We start from the raw sequence: 25,977 nt of genomic DNA on the forward strand, positions 1-25,977 counted from the left end.
TTCTGAAGTGAAAGAACAACCTGAACATTCATGCAATTAAAAGTTGCTGTAAGTGGATATCCAACTGGAGAAAAAATTGAAGCAAAACCTTGAACCTTAGAGAACATACATTTCAAAAAGTTCAAAAATTTATTTGAAGTCAATGAATCCATAAAATACACACACACACACACACACACACACACACACTCTAGAGAATTTTTAAGATATCAGAATTGGAAAAGCCTTTCTCTGAATTACAGCAAACTCAAAGCATAAAGTTCTTAAAAAATTTGACTAAATTAAAATCTTGGAAAAAGGAAATTGCATTCATACTCTGATATCTAACCCAGACACCACCCTATAGTAAGAGCTTTACCTCCACATCTATTCGGACAGATAAAATCTCTCAAAGTTTTAAAAGTTCTGTTTCCCTGATCATATTCTATTGTGATTTGATTCAACATTTTTTAGTCAGTTGTAAGAATTACATTTACTAAATCATAAATCTAGACATTGTACTAAGCACTTCTACATACATACATTGATGAACTTATTTAGTTATCACAATCCTTAATAAAGACAGGTTAAAAATATAAGCAAGCTGCAGGATTTTCCTCAGGGCTTCTGACTCTACTTCTAGTTCTCCATCAGATCACAGTTACTTATGTGGTGTAAATCTATCAACACAAAAACAGAGAAACAAAAAGACACAGGCATAAAATGTGTCTTCTGCCTTTGTCACCTGGATTCTCCAGGAAATAGCCAGATTGATAGGATGTGACCTTGTGGGGCTTCAGAAACAGAAAAGAAGCTTTCCCTTTTCTGTGCTAAGATATTCTATTCCCCACTGCCTTTTCTCCTTATTTTTTCATTTGGTTCCTGGGATATCAAAAAAGGGAAGGTGCTCACTGAAATAGAGGAACCAAAGTTTGCCACAACACAAGGAGCTGAGTGAAACTGCTGAGTTGCTAGTGTGGAATCCTGGAAAATGAGATGTTCCTCAAATTTACATTCAATTACCACAAAAGTTTATATCTGGAAGATATACAGTACAGTTGTCCACTCTAGCCCCATTATCTACTTGATAATGGAAGTAAAACCAAGAAATATTAAGTAACTCACCCAAAGCTCCTAAGGTGGCATTCCCTAGCATTTCATGGCACCGAAAGGGAAGAACAATTCCATATCGCTGAATTACATACATTACCAGATAAATACATCAAATTCATCAAATAAATTAAAAGTGTGACTTTGGCAAAACAATTTAATGGCTCAGAGGGTGGTCGGAGGCCTCATCTGCTTTTACTTTGAAAGAAGAAAATCTCTAGATATTTGTCTATCTTTGGAACACAATGTACAGAACTCAGCCTTCTACCAGAGAGTCAAATGCTAAATTTTTGGCTGAGGAGTTACGCTACTTATATGATAAAATCCTACATGTCAAAACCTACCGTATTTTATTAAACAACATCATGTAAAAGTCTGATTCAACAGAAACATTGGAGAGTGGTGATTTTCTTAAATATGTGAAAGTATGTGTATTTGTTTCCAAAAATATGTAAAGTGGCCACGATGGAATTAGAAGTGTGCACAGTTTGAGTGAAACAGATAAACTTGCGTGCATGAAAGCACACTAAACAGACTTGTTTGGCCGGGAATATTTGTTGCAACTCTCAAGGTCAGATACATTTTCATGTCTCTTCTCAGTCATTGCTTTCCTCCCATTGTATTACCATTTTGTCATTTAAATAAATGTAATTCATCTTTAAATGAATATAGAAAAGAGAATGTAGACAGTATCTCCTTAGCAATTTCCCTTATGCTTACCTGGTTCAGAAGGTCACATGGTATACGGCTAAATAACTTTCCAAGCCCATATGCCACTTGGAAAACTCACAGTGAGGCTTAGGTTGATGAATGAACAAAGATTATGAGAATGTTTTCCAGAACTGTCATTTAGATAGCAGCACTAATCTACTTTGACACATAATTACACATTTAGATAACCCCACTGTAACTAGACACATGAGATTTTCTTGAGTAGAAAACCAGAACGAATCAGATAACTCATAATAAGAGAAACAGCAAGGGAACCTCTTTTATAGTTGAACTTTTTTTCTTCAAAGCCAGGAACTCTACTTGTAACAAGCCTATCTCATTCTTAAGCCTTTGCATATCTTGCTGTAAGTCTTCTTCTAGATATGCTTTTGATGTTCTGTCACTATGTGGTGGAGAATAACTCACATTTTCTAATTCAGGTTTCATGCTTTTATAGATATTAGCAGTGGGACTGTCACATGTGGGTCCCTGAAACACACTTGCTAAACACCTAAGCTTTAGAAGAGCTTCTAAGTTCCATGTGGCTTGTGGAACAAGTGCTGTATTGGTTTTCGGTTTTTGTAAGTGTCTGTAACAGCAGAAATACTGTAGCTTTCTATTCGTATCACATGCTTCCATTCTTTGGAGTGAGCAAACCACAAATCAAAAAGACTTTTTAGATCTCCAGACTGAGGCCAATGTCTAATGACTAATTTCCAATCTGTGGTATTTTGGGTTATATTTTCTTGTATCTGCATATCAAACTCTTGGTCTTTTTTCATTTCAGCCATAACTACTGGGTTCCTTAATTTTTCAATTTCTGTATCATTACAACAATTCTCTTTCTTCTTCATCTCTGTGAGAAACAGGCTACATGTCTGCTTTGTTATAATTTTTACAGTCTGATCTATTTTCATTTGAATAAAGCTTAGAAGATGACTGGCAAGTGTGTTGGAGGGACCCAGAGTATGAATACAATGACAAGACCTGAATGAGATGGGCTCCTTCTGTTCAGACAATGCCTGGAATACTACAGAGTTAGATACTCCTCCAGGTGCATCTGCTTCCTCACCATCAGGGATATGATTCATCAGATTACGGGGCACTCCCTTTAAGTTTGTCCCTCTTTAGAGTTACAATGTAAGAGCTCTTCCTCAGGACAAACAGTAATTCTGGATTTTTCAAAACTTTCACCAATCTTCAGTTGAACTTTTTTGTAATGAATTTTTTTTTTTTTTTTGAGATAGACTTTCACTCTTGTTGCCCAGGCTGGAGTGCAATGGTATGATCTTGGCTCAACACAACCTCTGCCTCCCAGGTTCAAGCAATTCTCCTGCCTCAGCCTCCCGAGGAGCTGGGATTACAGGCATGCACCACCACACCCAGCTAATTTTGTATTTCTAGTAGAGACGGGGTTTCTCCATGTTGGTCAGGCTGGTCTCGAACTCCTGACCTCAGGTGATCCACCTGCCCCGGCCTCCCAAAGTGCTGGGATTACAGGTGTGAGCCACTACGCCCAGAATTGTAATGAATTTTAAAGGAAGTCCTGAATATACAGATATATCCTCTTTATTACAATTCTTACTCAGTTCTGGTTCTTGAGACATTTTTTTGCAGGTGCAAAAGTGAAAATTAATTTGCTTCTTTTGTTTCTCCGATGCCTTTTCTGACAGGGTGCATGTTTTAAAATTAACTTTATTCTAAATTGTTTCTCAGATGTCTTTTCTGACAGGGTGCATGTTTTAAAATTAACTTTATTCTAAATTAAGTATGAACAAAGAAAAAACAGAAAATAATTAAAATTGAACTGTGAAACATAATCTATGTTTTACTACTCCTAAGTTACTGGATTATAACTAAGAAGTAAAAATAATTTCCCTTGGCTTAATATAGGAGAAAAACATGAACCACGAAGCTTAACTCTCACTGTTTGTTTGGAGTAAACTTAATTCATTATCAATTAAATATGACAGAAATAGGTTCACAGATGATATGTAGTATCTAAAGGCTTTCTCTCTTGAAAAGATTTTTACCTCAGCATACCCTAAATAGTGAACCCCTACAGTGAATTCATATTTCTAAGATTAATTAAAGAGTAGGCAAATGCTAAATTATTACAAGCCAAAAGGAATACCAATCAGAAACAGAAGAAAATTTTTAGATTCTACTTCAAGTGTTATACTGTAATATGATAGTGTTATCTAGATAGGTTATCTGCTTATATCCAGGTCTAATATACTCTAAGCTCCACTAGTGACAGCAGTTTAAAAATTTTAATAGCATCTTCTACTTATGTTAAAACACGAAACTTATTGTTTGCACCCTGACACCAAAGTCCCATTCTGGAAAGCATAATTCTCTCAATAGGCAGTTGGATTGCTTTTATGACCCCATCTTCTCCCTGAACATAGACACTGAAGGCAACCAAAAACCAAAAAACAGAAGAAGTCTTTAACCTCAGCACTGATGACTGGCAACATAAAATTGCAGTTTGAACCACCGGGAATGATGACTCCTTTAACGTGAGGTGAACTCAGTGGCCATCACTGTTCAATTGTTCATAACTTCTCTTGCTTAGTAATACAGCTCAATTTTTGATGTTACCTTCTTTATCATGAAGAAGATTATAAAAATAAAAGAGCAAAGAGAGTTCTGGAAATTTCTGGCCTCAATTCCAAGGGTACAGATAGCTGTGAGTTACTACAGACTATAAGAATATTTTAAATTTTATAACAGGCTAAAATATTTTAAAATTCAATATGAAATTATGCTCTGTTGGATTCTAAAAGGATAGTCTAAAAGGTCACTTCATTTGGACTATGCTATGTTATTAAAGAAAAACAAAGAAACAAACCAATATCAAACCAGAAATTTAAATTGTTATATACCTGTGGCTGTTTATTTTCACTTCTTTCAAGCATTTCTTGCTTTTCCTCTGAAGCCACTTTTAAGTCATGTTCTGCTGACAAATCCATATGTTTAGTTAAAATGAATGACTTAAAGACTATAATCTTTATAAAAATTGATACAAAACAACATACGCTTTTCTTTTATAAATTGAGAGTTTAAATGAAGCTTAATGTTTACTGGAATATTTACATTTTTAAGAAACACTTCTAATTGTCTAAAACTTTAACAAACCACTTGGGGAGACACTAGATATCAGCAGGTTCAAGCCATGCAAAAGTCTCAGGGTCACCCAAAAATTATTCCACCCAATATAAAAAAACAAAACTGCTGGAAACAAAACAAAATTTAAAAATACAGTAAAAACATATAAAGTAACACTTTACTATTCTCTACTTCGTAATAGTATCTTTTTAACAACATGCTAAGCACATTATTTACTAATAATTTGCAAAATTTTTGTTACTATTATACCTTTATAGTGTATACACTGTTTTTTACATCTGAAATATTTTCCTCTACAATTCTGACGAATTGATTTTTGTGTTTTAAGGCTCAGAATGTAGGCTGGGCACAGTAGCTCACACCTGTAATCCCAGCACTTTGGAAGGCCCAGGTGGGATAACTGCTTGAAGCCAGGAGTTGAAGACCAGCCCAGGGACCACAGTGAAACCCTGACTCTATAGAAAATTTGCCAGGCATAGTGGTCTGTGCCTATAGTCCCAGCTACTCAAGAGGTTGAGGAAAGAGGATCTCTTAAGCCCAGGAGTTTCAGTTTGCAGTGAGTCTCGATCATGCCATTGCACTCCACCCTGGGTGACAGAGTAAGAACTTGTTTCCAAAAACAGAAAAAAAAAAAAAAGGAAAAAAGGCTGAAAATGCTATGTGAAGTCCTCCCTGAATCTGGCTTTCTCCACATACACAGGTGTCTCCTTTCTTGGGGCTCCCTTAGTACTTTTTGAATTTTTCTAGTGTCACTTCACCATCTGGCTCCCTACCCAAGAGCAGTTCCTTGTTGTTTCTTGCTGGAGAATCACAAATCTATGTGGATATTTATTATCCCAATACCCCTCCTCAGCTTCAAAACATAAGTGATTATTCTAAGCTAATCACATAACTACATTTGCTTTCCCAGTGCCTGGTTTAGGAATGAGCACGTGGTGTGACCCAGCTAATAAAATATTACAGAAAGGGCTGAGCACAGTGGCTCATCTCTGTAATCCCAGCACTTTGGGAGGCCGAGGCAGGCAGATCACGAGGTCAAGAGACTGAGACCATCCTGGCCAACATGGTGAAACCCTGTCTCTACTAAAAATACAAAAATTAACTGGGCGTGGTCACATGTGCCTGTTGTCCCAGCTCCTCGGGAGGCTGAGGCAGGAGAATTGCTTGAATCTGGGAGGTGGAGGCTGCAGTGATCTGAGATCGTGCCACTGCAATCCAGACTGGTGATAGAGCGAGACTACATCCCTGAAGGAAAAAAAAAATTACAAAAAGTCCCCTGCATGCTTCTGAATTTTCTCCCAATTTAAAAGACACATGTGAAGAAAAGCAGCCCTTCCAGCCTTTAGATACTGTCTTATGAGAACATGACGTTTGGAGCTGTTGCTAAATAGCCAACCATGAAGGGAGACATAAACAAGACACTGCCAACAGCATAGCTGAAAGAAGAACAAGTGGGATCCAATAATATCACCGGACAACCAAAACAAGTCTGGTTCTTATGGTTGTGGCCACTTTTAGGTCGTCTAGTATTTGCAGCCAAAAGCATTCTACCTCAGAAGTTTCCCCTGGCCTACAGGATAAGATCTACTCATTTCTATACTATTAGAAGTCTTTTATTGAACTTGTTTCTAGACACGAGTAAAACAACAACAAAGTCTTTCCTAAGCATGCCTTCACTGACACATACTAAACATAATAAATAATAACTATAAGCTATTTTCACCTCATTACCAAGCACTCCGTATATATTTTTTTGCACTAGTAAATTTGAACTGCTCATAGACTCTACAAAGTTCACTCAGGTGTCCTACCTTTTGAACTTGCTCCTTGTGTTTTAAAACTTTCATTCTTCGTGGCTGCTGCTTCTGTCAAACATGCAAGCTTGTTAGATACTCTTTCTGCCAGGCATCATCCCTCTGCCTCCTTACCTGGCAAAGTTCCACTCACTCTGCATGCTTACCCTAAATCCCACCCACATTTTAGAAGACTGCATTCATCACCACAAACGTAAACGTGCCTGGCACATATTGAGCATTATACATACGTAATAAATAATAACTATAAGCTCCCAGATGACATTGGACACACAGTAAGCACTATTTCAGGTAGTAAATAAAATAAATAACAGTGGTAATAACAATCTCCTAACTGTATTTTTTAAATGTATTTTGTAACATTGGAAAAATGCTTAGTCTATAACAGATACATGATAGTTATTATTTAAGTGGACAAGTATTTGAATGAATTAAAATATTTTTCTTAAAAACTCTGTTGAAAAACACAAAAATTAGTTATCTATATTCTATTATGAGCACCTTAAAGACAAAAACTATGTCAATTCCATCTTTGTCTCTTGCAATTTGCCAAACCTAACTTATAGAAGTGGTTTGATAATTATGTACTAAATTAACGGTGTCTTTATACAGTTCAGATTGTACAATGCATTAGGTGTTACATTTTTGTTATTGTTAATCATTTTTATAATTTTATTATAATTTTTTGAGCCTAGAGTTTGGCTATTGGAATATTTATTATGATTATCTCTTGCCTAATGGTAACAGAGCATGTTTTTTTTTTGAGATGGAATCTTGCTCTGTCACCCAGGCTGGAATGCAGTAGTGCATTCCGGCTCACTGCAATCTCCACCTCCTGGGTTCAAGCAATTCTCTTGCCTCAGCCTCCAGAGTAGTTGGGAATACAGGTGCCCACCCCCATGCCTGGCTAATTTTTGTACTTTTAGTAGAGATAGGGTTTCACCATGTTGGTCAGGCTGGTCTCAAACTCCTGACCTCAAGTGGTCTGCCTTCCTTGGTCTCCCATGTGCTGGGATTACACATGAGCCACCACGCCCAGCCTGGTAACAGATTATCTTGTTCCAATAAAATTACTATTATTATGATAATTATCCAGCATATAAAAAAACACAGCCTGTTCTAAGAAGTGAATATATCTCATGAGGTTCCAACTTATGGTGAATAAATTAAAAATAGACCTGGTTTGTAGAAGAATATGTAACATAACTTCTGCTTCTTGGAAAGGAATTACTTTTCTGTTTTCTGCATTCAGTAGGTATCTTCAAAAATAATCTCCTTTTTGTATGGGTGCACATTGGCTCAGTTTTATGGTTCTTATTGCCATTTGTTTATGGTATCAGAAAGGGATTGTTGAATTCCTAGTTCTAAAGACAGTTACTTTCTTAGTGACACAAATTCCCGTGTAATGCAGTTGACCCTTCAACAACAAGAGTTTGAACTGCAGGGGTCCACTTATATGCAGATTTTTCTTCTGCTTCTGCAACCCAGAGACAGCAAAACCAACCATTTTCTTTCTCCTCAGCCTAATCAACCTGAAGATGATAAAGATGAAGACTTTTGGGAGGATTCGCTTATGTTTATGAATAGTAAGTATATTTTTTCTTTTCTATGATTTTCTTTATAACAGCTTCATCTCTCTAGCTTACATTATTCTAAAAGCATAGTATATAATAATGCAATACATACAAATACGTGTTCACTGACTGTTCATGTTATCAGTAAAGTTTCCAGTCAATGGTAGGTTATTAGTAGTTACGTTTGGAAGGAGTCAAAGTTATACTCAGATTTTCAACTCCACAGGGATCAGAGTCCCTAACCCCCACAATATTCAAGAATCAACTGGAATTAATATTTATTTACTAAATGTAAACCATTTACTATAAAAATTAAATAGAAGACCATTTGCATAACAAGTCCAATTCGTAACAATGTAATTATAGAGGAAATTGCAACATATTAACTTAATCTAATTTCTTATTTATATTAATACAAAAATATGTAGAATTTCAGGGATCCTAAGTAGGTAAATGAATTTTTTCAGACAATACTGTTTGAGACTGAGAATTAGCTACAACTTCTTAAATAACTCTGAATTCTAAACTAAAGAAATTAAATTTAAAAAATTAATTTATATATAAACATATATATTTTAAACTGCTCTTTTATGATTAAAAATATGCAATCTTACTTTTTTTGTTTTCTTTGGAGATAGAGTCTTGCTCTTCCATCCAGGCTGGAGCGCAGTGGTGCAATCTCAGCTCACTGCAACCTCCAATTCCCGGGTTCAAGTGATTCTCCTGCCTCAGCCTCCCGAGTAGCTGGGACTACAGGTGCCCACCAGGATGCCCAGCTAATTTTTGTATTTTTAGTAGACATGGGGTTTCACCATGTTAGCCAGGCTGGTCTCAAAATCCTGACCTCAGGTGATCCACCCACCTCGGCCTCCCAAAGTGCTGGGATTACAGGTGTGAGCCACCATGCCTGGCCTGTAATTTTGCTTTTTAAAATCAGTAAGATCACCAAGGGAAACGAGAAATTTACTATCAGAAGTCTTACCTTGATTGTCGTTTCGAAGATGATCTTTAAGTATCTTATTTTTATGTTCCAAAATTTGTTGTTGGATGCTATGCATAATAAATGTAATAAAATTAGTATTTTAATAGTGATATGAAAAATATTTACCAAACAGATTAAATTCTTAAAGCATTTCAGACAATATCAGAGCTAATATCAGAAATCTAATGTTTAATACACTTTAAAATTTTAAGCTTCTAATTAAACAAGAAAAACAGGAAGTACTCATAAACTGAGAAAAGCATAGCTCAGTAAATTAATTCTAGTTAGCTTAACAGCCTGGAAACTGTCCTGCATTCACAGTAAGTCCTCGCTCTGTAACCAATAGGTATTTTGTTTTCAGACCAGTTGCTTCTCTTAGCCTCCATGGCTTCTTCTAAAAAATAAAGGTTTTACTACTTGACTTCACTAGGTCATTAGGAGGATGCAATGAGAAAACATGTTTAAATGTTCAGAGAAAGAGTAAAGCAATGGAAAAACTTATTCTTGAACTGCATTGCTGAAACCATTTTGGAATCTCAAATAAAACCTGAGGAGTGTTTTTCCATAGTTTGTAATATTTGAATGTCACAGTTTTCAGAGAATGTTATTAAGTGCTAATTTTGGTTATTAGTTCTATTCATTGTGGCTTGTAGTTCAGAGCATTTTAGCTAGTTCATAACCTGTAACTAAATTTATATACAAATATATTATTATCTCATTAAAACATATACCCTAATTGTCCCCTATTACTGAGCTCATCAATCACACCAAGGGCAGAAAACTAATAGGTGTCAAAACCTGGCTGGGACAACTACCATTCCTTCTCTACCTCCTCAAACTCAGAGGCAGCAGGTCTGTGTTAGAGGCTGCATCTTTTTGGTCCTCTCCAACTGACATACAAGACAAAGCCCTGCTTGTATTGTTTTTCAGTTCCATGAAAGAGATGCAAGTTGATGTTTCCTCATTTCCAAGTCATGTACTCACAACATATTTGCATGTAACATCTTGTGTGCTACTCAGCTCTGTTCTCATTTCACAGATCACCTTACATGAATATTTTTATAATGATTTTCATTATAATGTAAGAGATTATATAATCTATACAATTATATTATATAATAATTATATAATCTATAATTACGTAATAATTATATAATCTATAATTACATAATTATATAATCTATAATTACATAATAATTATATAATCTATAATTACATAATAATTATATATTATTTATAATATTAATATAAAATACAAAATATAAATAAAAATATAAATAATATAAATATAAAAATAATATAATTATATATAATATTATATAATAATTATATAATATATAGATTATATAATCTACATATAATATAATCTCATATAAATATAAGAGATTTTCATTATTATGGAAACACATTACTTGAGGGGCCAACTCCAAGTTGGTCCCCATTACTCTATTGAAGGATAATGTACACAGGTCAGAAAAAAGCCTCAAGGTACAGATGTGATAACAAAAGGCAAAGGGACCTCTGTTCTCTTCCTGCAACATTATTTGAACATCCCTAACTGTTGAGTACAATCCCAACTAATATTTGCTAGAGAAAAAATGGACACTGGTCTCAAAGGATAACATACCATGAAAGTATAGGCTAAGCCTAGCCAAAAGGTGGGCTACAAATAAGATTTTTAGTGTTGGGGGAAGGTCAATTTACTCACTATGTGTGTAGGTAGAGCCAGGAGGCCTCGCTGCCAGAGCAGGTGCTGGGAACAATGGCTGAGACTATGTACATGAACTAAAAAACACTGTAGCTGTGGGCTGGGTGTGGTGGCTCACGCCTGTAATCACAGCACTTTAGGAGGCTGAGGCAGGAGGATCACAAGGTCAGGAGATCAAGACCATCCTGGCTAACATGGTGAAACCCCGTCTCTACTAAAAATACATAAAAAATTAGCCAGGGATGGTGGCGGGTGCCTGTAGTCCCAGTTACTCAAGAGGCTGAGGCAGGAGAATAGCATGAACCCAGGAGTGGGAGCTTGCAGTGAGCCGAGATTGCACCACTGCACTCCAGCCTGGGCGACTGAGCAAGACTCCATCTCGAAAAAACAAAACAAAACAAAACACTGTAGCTGTGGACTCTGTGTATGAGTCACCATGAAGAGTGAGGGATCTGAATCAGTAAGGGCATCCTGGTGGCAAAAGTCAATCATTACCAGACTGCAGGACCAGTTACAATGGCAGCAACACAGCAAGTCAATCAATGGAAACAACAGAATGACTAGAATGGCCTTTTCCCCTCTTCTTCTGACTTGTAAAGCAAGATTGTCTTCCTTGGGCTTAGGGAACCCCTTAGCTTTTTGAAAAATTCAAAGGAGGAAGGCATAGGAGGTAGCCCCAGGGGATAATACAAGATTTTCTGCTAAAGTGGACATTTCAAGACCCAATAACTAATTAGAAAAGTCAGGCCAGGCATGGTGGCTAGCAGTTTGCGAAGCCGAGGCAGGAGAATCACTTGAGCTCAGGAACATGAGCAACATAGTCAGAACTTGTCTCAAAAAAAAAAAAAAAAAGGAAGAAAGAAAGAAAAAGCAAAAGATGTGACATTATTTCTATCTCACATATAAGAGTTATACTTGGAATAAAATGAACAACACTGAGATTCCTAGGGATAAAGGTCTTTAAAAGTTTGGAAAGAATCTTGCACTCATTGCTACTTCTAACTAATCTAGCTTTCTGTGTGATTTCTCACTAAAAAAGTGGACTAACTTGTTGCCATTCCAAACTACCTCAACCAAACTATGAACTGTCACCTAATGTACAAGATGCAATAGTTATAATTATTTTAAACCTTAATTTAGTATTAACTGGTCTTTCAATATAAGCACATACCTTCTCAAATCACAACAAACAGCATAATCCTCGGCAGTTTGGCCAGACATGTCTTGAGAAGAGATAGGTATATTTTGTTGAAGGAGGAGGCTGACGATACTTGACAAGTTATGCCATACTGCAAGTATGAGGGCTGTTCTAAAATAATAGAGAAATAACAGCACTCAGGAACTCTGATAAAGATATTTAATTAGCAAATTGGATACACTTTACCAATTTCATATCTTGCCTGTCAGGATAGCCATAATAACCATTTACATGTACTAGCTTATGTGTATAAGCATCTTGGGTGCTCAAGTGTTCATCTTGGTAAATTACCACAAAGGCTAAAAGGCAGGGACAACAAGCAAGCTTCGTGTCCCATTGGGATATGACGTAATACAGTTGCTAATTTATAGTCCTTTGATGGCCAAGAAACTGTGCTGAGGTCACTTATCTAAAGTAGGCAAAGATTTAGGTGAAGATTTTCCCATTGCTTTCCTAGTCTGATATATTGTAATTCAAAGTCAGCTAGGGATCAAATAAGTAAGAGCTATCTGCAGGCTGAAAACAACAGCAACAACAACAGCAACAACTATAATAATAATAATAATGATAATGGTAATAGTAGTAGTTGTAAACTGAAAGTTAAAGTCTACACTTCATAAAATTCATGAAATACAAAACCCCTTTAGCTAATATAAGATTATAGGACCAAAAACATCAAATTACAAATAACAGTCTATAAGAGAAGATGAATCCTACTATATACTGTTTTTTATGTTGCTCAGTCCAAATAACTGCTTTTCTACCTAACTGATTATCCGTGTTATTTTTTACTATATGCCAATAATTATAAGTTTAATCTTATTAACATATCTGACTTGAGTGACTGTTACCGCTCTAGAACACTCAGATTTTTAGGAAAAAAGAAAACAAAAAACAAAAACTATTGCACCTTTTGAAATTGTCAACGGCATGTATATTTGCCTGGTTCTTCAATAAAAATTCCACCATATGCTGTCTCCTGGAATTTATAGCAAACAAAAGTGGAGTGTTTCCCTCCTGTAAGAAAGCAAAAACAATTTATAATTCACAAAATTACGTATTTCTCCACTGAACTAAAAATCTTCTATAAGATGCTATGAACTTAAACATGCAATATAGAGAGAAAGTAAATGCAAAGCAATCCCGTCCTTTTCACTCCTCTGTGCTTTCCCACACACTGCCTTGAAACACCCCTCCTCTGCCTCCCCACGTTAACTTCGATCATCTCCAAAACTCACTTTATTTACCAGTCCCCCAAATCCTTGCTTCTATCTCAGCATTTAGCACAGTACATTGTAATTATTTCGTTGTTTCCCACTGAAACCAACAGATTCTCGAGGGCAAGGGCTGTATCTTTTTTCTCTATAACACTAAAACCTAAGACATAGTAACGAATGCTTTAAGTTTTTAAAATAAATTGATCTAAATTATTATCTCTAGAGCAGTGTTTCTTAAACTATATTTCAAAGAATAGTTGTTTTACCAGAAGAACTTTACCCCAACAAAAAGATTCCATGATCATCTGCATTTGAGAAGTATCACAAAACTCTATTACACGGCCAACAATCTAGGAATCCCTTGAACTTTGCCTAATCTCAATTTGACAATACTTTTTGTGGCAAACATTAACATTTTAGGAACTAGAGTTTCAGGGATACAGTTGCCAGAGCTTCCCAATACAAGTGGAGCTTTCCTCTGGGTGGCACAAACTTGCTTGATTTACGTCTATCAATGGTCTCAGGATGCCAATGTCAGGCACTTCTGATCCAAAGGGGCCACTAAGGAAATGAGCTCTGAATTAAGAGAGATTGGCTTCAAATGCACTTATTTTGCTTATTATTAAATACTCCATGGGATATCTCCTAATGCAAGAGGATAGATTTTTATCCTAACTATTAGAGAGCTCAGTATGTTCTGTGTAAGAGAGACCAGTTAAAATTTTTTGAAAATAAATATTAAAAAGCAAAGCTCAGTAAGAAATTCTATTCTCAATTATAATGATAATCCTGGGATGCTAATGCAACTTTACTTTTTAAATCCATTTGTATTGATTTCCATTTAAATTGCTATTTAACATTTTTTTTTACTTTAGGCAAAATATAAATCAGAAATAAAAATACAATGGCTTATCAAAAAAAGTTCTAATACTGATGCATAGGGCTTATTTCTAGCATAATAAGAGCCAATAAGTCACTTGCATTTTTTTCTTTCTTTTTTTTTTTTTTGAAATGGGGTCTCACTCTGTCGCCCAGGCTGGAGTGCAGTGGCATGATCTCCGCTCATTGCAAGCTCCACCTCCCAAGTTCATGCCATTCTCCTGCCTCAGCCTCCCAAGTAGCTGGAACTACAGGCACCTGCCACCACACCTGGCTAATTTTTTGTATTTTTAGTAGAGTTAGGATTTCACCGTGTTAGCCAGGATGGTCTCCATCTCCTGACCTCGTGATCTGCCCGCCTCAGCCTCCCAAAGTGCTGGGATTACAGGCGTGAGCCATCACACCCGGCCGTCACTTGCATTTTTAAGGGACATTGCTGAGAAGAAAGATATAATGTCTGCAATATTCATAATCTATCCACTTCTCAGCAGGAATAACCTAAAAGGGCTTCTAGGTATTCTTATGAGCAGATGACTATTTGTGGTATAGATATAAAAAAAAGAGTTAAAAAACTTCTGAATTCTAAAATTCAACTCTATAATTGAGGGATTTATATAAACTCTAGACTATATATTATGAACCAATATATGCCGTCTTGAAAACCTTGAAATCTTTATGAAAATATACTATAAAAAAGGAGTTGTAAACTCAAATACTTATAAGGATGAAGGAGGTTACCTAAGTAAGTGAAGTACTCAGGTGGGCACAGTAGCAAACTGGAGAATGTGCCTCCTACACAGGGCAACCTCTGTGTAGCAGACCAAGCAGTGATGTGGTTCAGGGGACACCAGATTTGTTTCTTAAGCCTGAGGTCCAGATTTCTGCATGAGTCCACTAAAGTTTACATGTTGACTGAATTCAAAGAGGCAAAGAACAAATCTATACGCCACATTTAGACTATAGCCCTTGTATTTTTATATTTGCTATGAATGTGTTGCTAAATGATTGTGTATAAACCAAGTATTTGCATGTGGAACTTCTTCTTTGTCTAGTATCATACGTTTAATTAAAAAACTCAGGCCCTGATATATACATAATAAAAATTGCTGTTAACACTCATAATACCCACCTCAAGAATTTTCCCAACATTTATTCATTTGCAATCTATGTGCATATAATTTTCCCAGATTGTTAACCAAATAGACAATTAGTTCTTAGGAATGCTGAAACTAAATTATTAAAAGAATTTCTATTGTATTCTCACTAACTTCAAGGATTTCAGTGTTTAAAACTGACATCCTGATAATGCCAAAGCTCTGTAAACTTAATAGACATACTGAGACAGCCCCTAATACAACTGCAACTGAAAAAAAAAGGTTCAAGATTTGCTACTGATCTGAGAAAATCTCACTTGTAATGAACATTTGTTGACACATAATCACTTGAATGGTGACAAAGGAACATGAAATTGTGAAAGGGTCAGCCTCTACTTATTGAAATTTACCCACAAGTAAATTGCTAAAGACTTTCTGAATGGCAGTGAATGATTCATGGTGGGAAGCAAAAGGTGTTATTCTGTAAGCTGAGAGCTATTGCCAATGATATTTCCTTTCACTTCCCAGTCACAAACGTAGAGAAAGACAGATAAGTCCGTTTAATGTTATTGGAAAAGGGAACTTTGAAGAAAGTAGCACCTATCAAATGCCAACTTTTTTAGACATTTCTTATGTCTTTGAGATACAGGAATTTATATCCTGCACTGATCTATTCTGTGCTTCTTAATCAGGAGTGTATTCGAACACTGAGGTTTTTTTGTTTTGTTTTGTTTTTGCTCTTGTTGTGGTAAGAGACAAGAGTCTTACTATGTATTTTTAGTAGAGACGGGGTTTCACCGTGTTAGCCAGGATGGTCTCCATCTCCTGACCTCGTGATCTGCCCACCTCAGGCTGGACTCAAACTCCTAGGCTCAAGCAATCCTCCCACCTCAGCCTCCTGAGTAGCTGGGACTACAGGAACATGCCACTGTGCATGGCTTCAAGAAAATAGTTTTATCCATACATGTTCAGAACTTATGAGATCTATTACATCAAAATCCTCAGGGGAAAGCCTACACTTGTAGACTTTTAACAAAATTTCCCCAGGTCATTGTAATGCACAATTCTAGCTGAGAATTACTGCAGCAGACATCAATTCAGTTTCATCTCTCACCCACATGGCCAATATCCTTTATCAGCTTGGGATGCGGCCAGAGAGAAGAGTATGAGATAGAGTTATGTATTAAAACTCCAGTTAATTTTCCTGGGTGTGGGTATAACAGGGACAAGTAAACTCAAAATCCCAGTTGATTTTGCTATTTATAAGCTGCTTATATCCCACCTTCCCACCAAGATATTCTAGATTTGAAAGGAGAGTTTAGACTCTTATCTAAGTGGCTGTTTCTGCCAGGATGGGTAATAAGTCAGTTACTAATTTGTTCCACCCTTTGCTGAAGTGTTTCTCACTTCATCACCGTATATTCACTGCCAATCTGGTTTCCTCAGAGTCCTCTAAAAATTAATCTTTAGGCAAGTTTCAGTCACTCTTTTTACCAAACCAAAAATGATTACCCCAAAGCTGAAGAGCGCTTTGTCTCAATACATAAACTGGAAAAACAACAAACTAAAAAACAAAACCTCTTCTTGGCATTTTCCCTCATTACCTAATTTCCAAGTGACCTGCATGCTTTTGATTGCTCTCCTTTTCCCTTCCTATTTTTCCCTCTTAAACCTTGCCCATGAAAGATACATCCATTTTGTTAGAAAACCGTCAGCAGCAGCAAGACTTCCATTTATTGTAAGTTGCTTTAGTTTTGAGTTTTAAGATAAAGCCTATTACCAGGGCAATTTTTTTCCTGTGATGTTTTTACACTAATTCGAAAAAAAATACACCTGGGGTAGGAAACAAATACTTGAAAAGAAGAAGTTTTACCTTAACAAATTCACAAATACTTCCCATAAGTGCACTAAAATAGCTGTGCCCTCTAATGCTTCTTTAAAAGTATCAACATTTAAAGTAAAATTTTAGACAATTAAGTTATTTCAAAACATTTTCATTCAGGAATACTTGAGTTCCAAATATGAAAAATTGACTCTTACCTAGTCAATATTAAAACAAACATTTTGAAAAGAAAGTTGATTGATCTGTACCTCGTTCAGTGCTTCAATATTTGCATGGTGGGAAAGCAGTTTTTCTGCCAGTGAAGTCCCCTTATTATACACGGCATAATGGAGAGCGGTGTTGCCGTAGATATCTTTAATGTTTGGATTGGCGCCATGTTCCAGGAGAATAATGGCACAAGCCTCTTCCTGGCAGTGTACAGCCTATTAGTGTTAGATAAAAAACTAGACTGTAAATTCTAAGGATTCAAAATACATATTCCACAGGTTTCACCAACTACTTATATTTAAATGAGACAAATTCATTTGAGTTCTATGTATTTAAATCAAATCCATTTCATGCTGAAAGAGTTGGCTACTATATACCTTCATTAAAGGTGTCCTGCTGAGTCTGTCACAGATGTCGATCTGGCATTTTCTTTCCAGCAAGAGGGTGACCACTTCCACACGGCCATAGGCACAGGCCAAATGTAGAACAGTCCTAGGAGAGCGAGAAGAGTTTTCAGGAAATTGTAATGCAGTATGTCAAAACCTACAATGGGTTCATGTAATTGTAAACACTGAATGGCATGTTATTCCTCTGCCTTCAAAACAAATAATTTTCTTTTGAAGAAAGTACAATATTTATTAGCTCTTACTGCTCCCTACCTTAATGAAACAGCAGCCTATTTGGATAGAATGAGCTTGGTGTTTGGATTCAGTTCAACTAGGGCTTGAGTTCTACTTTGAACTTGGTCACGTACCAGCTATTGCTTAGCCTTTCTGTGCCTGAATTTCCTCATTAATAAAGATGACCACAGCAGCTAGCTCACAGGACACCACTGTGATGCTTAAATGAAAATCTATGTAAAGCATTTAGAACTGTTTCCAGAACAAGCAACAACTCAATAACTGTTAGACTTTTGTTTGTTGAGACAGGGTCTTGCTCTGTTGCCCAGGCTGGAGTGCAATGGTGTATTTATACCTCACTGCAGCCTGGCACTCGTAGGCTCAAGCAATCCTCCTGTCCCAGCCTCCTGAGTAGCTAGGACCACAGGAGTGCACCAGCATGATCAGCTAATTTTTAAAAATTTTTTGTAGAGTAGGAATGTCACCTTGTTGCCCAGACTGGTCTCAAACTCCTAGCATCATGGGAACTTCCCACCTCAGCCTTCCAAAGTTCTGGAATGACAGATGTGAGCCATGCATCCAGCCAGATGTTATAATTATATTACTACTATTTAACAAAAATATTTTAATTAAGTAAAATGATACATTATTGCTATTTTGCAGGATGATTTAAAGATTAGGTCACATTTTAGCATATCTGATATTGGAGCGGTATTTATAATTCATAATTTTTTATAACTATAATTGGTAGCATTTAAAAATCATCTTCTTAATATAGAAAATAGTAGGGTATCACACAATCCATGAGGCCTTACATTAAGTAGAATACTGTATACACAGCAGGTCTAGGGCAATTCTAGGCATCTAATTGACACTTAAATACATTTGAATTCCTAAAAGTACCATGGGGAAAGAGCACTGAAATAACAACATATTTTTTAAACAAATTACTTCTTACTTTGATTTTTAAAAATGTGAAGCTGGCCAGGCACGGTGGCTCATGCCTGTGATCCTAGCACTTTGGGAGGCCGAGGCGGGTGGATCTCTAGGTCAGGAGTTCAAGACCAGCCTGGCCAACATGGTGAAACCCCGTCTCTACTAAAACTACAAAAATTAGCTGAGCATGGTGGCAGGCACCTGTAATCCCAGCTACTTGGGAGGCTGAGGCAGGATAATTGCTTGAACCTTGGCAGCAGAGGTTGCAGTGAGCTGAGATCACGCCACTGCACTCCAGCCTAGGCGACAGAGTGAGACTCTGTCTCAAAAACAAAAACAAAAACGTGAAGCTAAAGGAAACTCATGAATGAGATGAACAGGTATGGCTCATTTTAGTCAACACTTAGATTTACAGAATATATGCAAATCAGACTTTCCAATGATTAATATTAGTATTTAAGACTGATAAATTTTCAAAAGGGCAATTAAAGGTTATCTCTTACTGTTTTCTACCTTCAGAAATGCTTTTGCTTGAAAGGTGGGAGGAAAAGCTTCAATGAGATTAAGTCCTACTATTCCCATTTTAAATCTCTCATCTTGCTCAGGCAGAACAGGTAAACATAAAGTTTTTAAGTATGGAAGGGTCCTGAGAGATAGTGCAAAATGTCTTCTACATAACATATTCAAGTTATGTTTGATGAATAAATGGATTGATAGAATACAGGTGGGGAGCTCAATATTTTTAAATACAACTTCTATAAACCAATATTTTCATGATAGTAATAATATTTGCTATGTTATTTTGATGACTACAACTATAATGAAATGATTAATCTATCGTTTGCCTATATGTAATGAATCTATACATAAGAAAAACATATATACATAATAAAGTATATACATAAAACCTGAAAGCACAAATAAAAAGATTCCCTTTTTACTTCTGAAGAAGCTAGAAGTTCAAACCCTCACAATAATAATGATAAAAATAGTGAGAAATTATTTTTATCTGTACAAGATTCATATTTCTCTTCCCCAAATTTATTCCATTAATAATAAATTTTTACTAGAAATTTTATAAATGCTCACTTCAGAAATCAAAGGTAAGAAAAAGGAACAAAAACTTTAAAATACAAATGCTCAGAAGTTTCAAATTTTATCCTATTTTGTACATAGTTTTGCCTAACACAAGACCATAGTATGTTTGTGTGTATGTGCAAGTAAACTGATTTTTTTTCCTCACTGGGTATAACAAAGTGCATCTTCACACATCAACATACTTCTCCACCTATTGCCACCTTCAATGGCCACATATCCATTCTATGGGTTCTTGTTAACATAAATGCTGGGGAGAAAAGTGCATGCATCTCTATTTTCTAAAGGTATTTTAATACAATGGAGTTGATGGGTGAAGGGCATACACATTTTTAAAATGTGGTAATTATCTCCAAATTATCCACTTGAAAAGTCATCAGCAACTTAAACTTCAAGCAGCAGTGTAAGCACCACTGCTCTTCATTCTCACAAACACTGTGGATAGAACACAGTCTCACTCTTTTAACTTAAATTCTCTTATGAGAAACACTAAGGATTTTTTCCTATGTACATAAGTAACTTGTGAATCTACAAAAAGTGCTTTGCTCACTTCTAGAGTTCTTTTCTTGTGGATTTGATTGGAAAGAATTCCCTGTAAAATAAAGATGTGCTTTTTATCTGTATATATATAACTGATATATATATAACATATTATACTAGTAATATATACAATTTGTTATACATATAATCAGCAATATATATTATATATAATAAAGAATAAATTCCCTGTAGGATGAAGATACACTTTTCATCTGAATATATATTTTTATATATTAGTAAAAATATATATAGTAAATATTTTTCAAGTGTGTTATCTTTTGTTAATTTTTTTCTGATACACAGGGGATTTTAATTTTAGTTTGCTAAATCAACCTTCAGAATGCCTGCTTGCGAGGTCATTCTTATGAAGGCCTTTGTTAACGTAAAATGTACCTGTATAAATAAGTCTTTGTGTTTTCTTCTGGTACTTTTCTCATTTTGCATGTGTAAAAATTTCAGTCTGAATTCCATCAGGAACTCATTTTTGTGACATAAAGTTTCATGAGTTTTCTTCACACAGCAGGCATTTTATTCATAACTCATCCTTTCCCACTCATCTGAAATGTTACCATTATCCATCCCTATGTAAATATCTTACATATATTTCAGTGTTTTTGGATTTCCTGTTCTGTTCCATTTGTTTATCTGTTTTCAGCTGTTAGTAAATAATTAATTATGGGAATTAATAGCACATTTTGATATCTAGAGAAGCAAGTCTTTTCACTCCATTATAAACATTTTTAAATGTCATCACAATGGTAAGATAGACAGCAAGTGTCATGCAAAAATGATAAAACCTTGATATTTTCATTCAGTTTATGTAAAACTGATAAACATGGAAACAGTTCACATTTTGAGAAAACTGAGTCTTCCCATTCAAGGAACCCACCTCCCGCTTCCCAGTGTCCCTCGAAGAAGCCTCAGTAAAGAACCTATCTATCTAGGTGGATTCGGATGTAAAACCGACACAGGGTTTTATCTGAGAACTCTTCGCCTACTGAAAAAGGCTCATGGTATTTTTGACAGGGGAATGAGTTCTCATTAGGCACCTCCCTATCATGTATATGGCCCCATGTTTTAAACGTGGATATGCCTAACTTTGGGAGTTAAATCGCTCAAATTCTCCACCAAGCGCGACGGACGGGGAATTGCCAGCGATGGAAAGCAGCTGAGGCTCCATCTGGCACCGCTGCTCCGAGGGTGCCCGGCGCCCTCCAAGGCCCCCGCCCCAGGGGCTGCAGGGCTGCAGGGAAGCCGGGCTTGGGGCCCCCTCCCACCGCGGGCTGAGTCCCCGAGCTACCTGTCCCTTCTGTCACGGGCGTCCAAGTCCTGGAACCTGCGCATCAGGCAGCGCTCCACCTCCGCGGCGTCGCCCTTGATGGCAGCCCTGTGGATCTTCCGCAGTTCCCAGTCCCGAATGTGGTACTTCCCACCGGAGTACTCTTGGTCCGTGGGGCTCAGGAGCGCCTGGCCCAGGCGTCTCCCGAAGCTGAAGAGCTTCATCATGGTGGCGACTTCTCAGACGCCCACCACCCGCTCCTGAGCCGCGGCGGCTCCTCGTGGCCTTTCCACCCCCACCCAGCTCCAAATCCGCGATCCCCCCCGCAACCCGCGATCCACCCCCAAATCCCAGATCCACCCCCAAACCCGCAATGTAGCTCAGAATCCGCGATCCAGCCCGGTCCACCACAGCCTTCAGCAGCGACACTCGCAGCCTCCGACCTCTCAGACCGAGTGAGCCCAGTCAAGCCGTTAGGCGCGCGCCTGAACCTCAGCGCTCCGACCTCAGACCGCGTGAGTCCCCGCGATGCCAGTGAGGCGCGCGCCTGAACCTCAGCGCTCCGACCTCAGACCGCGTGAGTCCCCGCGATGCCAGTGAGGCGCGCGCCTGAACCTCAGCGCTCCGACCTCAGACCGCGTGAGTCCCCGCGATGCCAGTGAGGCGCGCGCCTACAACTCAGCGCCAGCCGGGACTCCGGAAGCCGCTCCCAAGCCCTCGTGGCCGGCAGGGGGCGGCTGCAGCTCGGGCGCAGGCGTCGCTGGCTTGCGGGTTCTCCTGGGCTCGCGCGGGACGTTCCGGAATCCCAGGAATGCATCCCTTCCGGCCTGAGAGCCTGCCTGGCCCTGACTCCCGACCCGCTCCTCCTCCGAAGAGAGATCGGGGCCGCTGACAGGGGCCCACCGCAGCCACCGGGGATGGGACTGGGGATCGGTTCCTGTCCCGGTGCAGCCGCCGCCGGGCAGACCGCCTGGCTTGGCCGCAGCCAGGGCGACATGTAGCCCCGGTTCTGCCAGGCTGGGAGCGCCAGCCATCTTGGAAGTTGCCAGGCAGCTGTCGCCAGCAGGTAGAGGGCGCCTGCAGCTTGGTCGCCCAGGTGGTGGAGCACGGCCTGGGCGGCCTCTGGATCGCGAGTGCACCTGGCCTGAGAGCCCGCCAGGCCCTGCCCCCGCTCGGCTCCTCCTCTGCTGAAGCTCGGGACCTGTAGCCAGTGGCCCTCTGCAGCCACGGGGAATGGGGCTGAGAGCCGGTTCCCGCCGCAGGGAAGACCACCTAGCTTAGCCGCAGCCACAGGGACATCTGGCCCCGGTTCTGAGATGTGGGGAGTGCTGACGGGCTCGGGGGTTGCCTGGAGGCTGCTGCCTGCACACAGAAGACGGCTGCAGCTTGGGTGCCCAGGCGGGCTGGAGGTGCATGGCCTGGTAGGCCTCGGGATCGCCAGCGCGCCCAGCCTGAGGGCCCCCAGGCCGTGCCTCCCGCCCACTCTTCCACCGGAGGGGGATCGGGGTCGCTGGCATGGGCACTTGGCAGTCACCCCAGATGGGGTTGAGCAGGGGTTCTCAGTTTTCGCCCCTGTGCAGCCGCCGCCGGGCAGGATGCCTGGCTTGGCCTCAGCCATTGCGACACCTAGCGGGTCGGGCGGGCCAGGGGGTGAAAGCGCTGGGAGGCGGGTGCCTTCTCGCCCTATGGCGCCTCTGGGCCCCACGGCTTGTCGGCCTCCGGCGCGCAGGGCTCCCCAGCATCCTGGGCGCCGGCCCGCTGCCCGCACAAAGTCAACTCAGACAGGATGAACTCCGGTTGCCTTGTCTGGCTGGGCTGCAAGGCGGGGCAGCTGACCTGCTGATGGGGTGACTTTCTTCATCTTCTTGCCCACAAGACAGCGGGCTGGGAAGCCAGGGGCCGCCGGGACCTGGGGCTGGAAACCACATCTGCCCACAGCCGCAGCCTCCTGCACCTGTCATCCTGGCGGCGCCCTGACGTCGGAGAAGCAGCAGGCGCGGAGCTCCTGCAGCTGGCACCGCTGCAGCAACCCGACCCGGCGTAGGCGGCAGTGGAAGGCGGCCTGCTAGCACGGCTCCCGCGGCCCCAGGACCAGGGGTGCGGCCAGCACCGCCCTCACTCCCCGCGTCTCGTGGATGTTGCCCTCCCTGGAGGCGGCTGGACCTAAGCGAGGCTCGCAGCGATCGGCCCCGCGAAGACTCACATGCAGGGCTCAGGATCCTGCATTCTGGCGCCGCCGCACCGCACCTTTCAGCAGCCCTGCTCCTCTTCTTGTTGTTAAACTTTTGTCACTCTGCCATGAAAAGCATCCAGGCGTCCTTGATTTCGACACTGCGTGCACGCTCAGCCGAGCTCATCGGACGGGCGGTTGTCCCCAGAGCCCGCGGGCAGCTTGTTCCCGGGCGGCGGCTCCTCCTGGATGCAGCTCCTTGTAGGCCTAGCAGGCTTGGGGGAGCCAAGGCCCGCCGCGGCCAGCAGACCTGTGGAGAGGAAGAGTAAGGCGGGCTCTGCAGGGCAGTGGGCCAGGACCATAAGAGAGGCGGGTCACTCTGGGCTCCAAGCTCAGCCTCTCGGATTCCCCGGGACCCACGGCTTATAATGCGCTTAAATCCCACGCCTCGCCCGAGAGACAGCACGTCACCGTCACCGCCTAGCGCCCCCGACCCGCTCCCACTCTCGCTGCAGCGGAGGGTGTGTGAGGGAGAGAGGGACGCAGGGAGGGAAAAGCGTTGAGAGGGCGAACATCTTTTCATAAGTTTTTCCCCTTCTATATGCCATCTCTGATGGGAGCCTCTTTAGATCTTTCGTCCATTTACTAATTGGGTTGTTTGATTTCTTATTGTTGAGTTGTAAGTGGTTTTTAATGGTCTGGATGCCAGACAGGTGTTTTGCAAATTTTTTCTCCGTCTGTGGCTTGTTTCTCCATTCTCTTAATATTTCCTTTCCCAGAGCAAAAGTTTTTAATTGTAACGACTTCATACCAATATCTTCTTTCATGGTAGAAATTTGTCTTTTATGTACTTTAGTGTTGTATCTACAAAGTAATTGCCAAACCCAAAGTTACCTAAATATCCCTTTTGTTATTTTACAGAAGTTTTACAGCTTTTGGATTTAAATTTAGGTCTAAAAATTGAACTCATAAAAGTAGAGAGTATAATGATGCTTACCAGAGGCTGTGTTGCTGGGGAGAAAAATGGGAAGTTGTTCACAGGTGCAAAGATTCAGTTCAACATGAGAAATGCGTTTTGAAATCTATTGCACAGCAGGATGACTATAGTCAATAATAATGTACTGTATATTTAAATAACAAAAAGTAAATTTCAAATATCTAACCACAAAAAATAAAATTGAGGTGATGGGTATTTTTTATTTTATTTATTTATTTATTTATTTATTTTATTTATTTTTTTTTTTTGGGAGAAGAGTCTCGCTCTTTCGCCCAGGCTGGACTGCAGTGGCAGGGTCTCGCCTCACTGCAAGCTCCACCTCCTGGGTTCACGCCATGAGGTGATGGATATTTTATCCTCGATGTAGTCATTCCTGATTTTATACACATATCCAAGCATCACATTGTACCCCATAAATGTATGCAATTGTGGTTTGACAATTTAAAATATTATTAACTTAAAAATGTATCCTTAGAGTTAATTTTTGAGGAGCAAGATCTGTGTCTCAACTCTTTTTTTTGCATATATGTATATATACATACATGCAATGGATTCATCACTGTTTTTGAAAAAGCTACCCTTTCTCCATTGAACTGCCTTTACCTTTTTGTAAAAGATCAATTGACTGTGTTTGTGCACTCTTATTTCTGAGTTCTCTATTCTGTTCCATTGATCACTTTGCAAGTCCTTGAACTTTGTTCCTTCCCTACAATATTGTTGGCTATTCTTGTTAGTCTGTCTTTCTATATAAACTTGAGAATTAGTTTGTCAATTTCCACACAATAATTTGTTCATGTTTTCACGAGAGTTGTAACGAATTTGTAAATCACATTGAAGAGAACTGACATCTTAACAACACTGGGTCTTATTTTGTGAATACAGATGTCCCTTC

General features: G+C 39.4%; 1 protein-coding gene across 5 annotated transcripts in view; it reads right to left on the bottom strand.

Moving 5' to 3' along the window:
- Nucleotides 1–22,519, bottom strand: part of LOC100451088 (ankyrin repeat domain-containing protein 18A-like) — a 69,335-nt gene extending 46,816 nt beyond the window's left edge. For 4 of the 5 annotated variants that reach the window (XM_054519668.2, XM_054519667.2, XM_054519666.2 and 1 more), the window contains exons 1-8: nucleotides 21,940–22,519; nucleotides 17,826–17,940; nucleotides 17,490–17,663; nucleotides 13,119–13,225; nucleotides 12,182–12,319; nucleotides 9,303–9,370; nucleotides 6,744–6,797; nucleotides 4,689–4,762 (exon numbers count right to left, since the gene is read on the bottom strand). In XM_054519668.2, the coding sequence (XP_054375643.1) occupies nucleotides 4,689–4,762; nucleotides 6,744–6,797; nucleotides 9,303–9,370; nucleotides 12,182–12,319; nucleotides 13,119–13,225; nucleotides 17,490–17,663; nucleotides 17,826–17,940; nucleotides 21,940–22,145 (936 nt within the window). In that variant the 5' untranslated portion in view covers nucleotides 22,146–22,519. The remainder of the gene's footprint in view (nucleotides 1–4,688; nucleotides 4,763–6,743; nucleotides 6,798–9,302; nucleotides 9,371–12,181; nucleotides 12,320–13,118; nucleotides 13,226–17,489; nucleotides 17,664–17,825; nucleotides 17,941–21,939) is intronic. The other variant, XM_054519665.2, reaches the window with a different exon arrangement.
- Nucleotides 22,520–25,977: the final 3,458 nt, after the last annotated feature.

This window comes from Pongo abelii, chromosome 13, assembly GCF_028885655.2.
Source record: "Pongo abelii isolate AG06213 chromosome 13, NHGRI_mPonAbe1-v2.0_pri, whole genome shotgun sequence".
Taxonomy (NCBI): Eukaryota; Metazoa; Chordata; class Mammalia; order Primates; family Hominidae; genus Pongo; species Pongo abelii.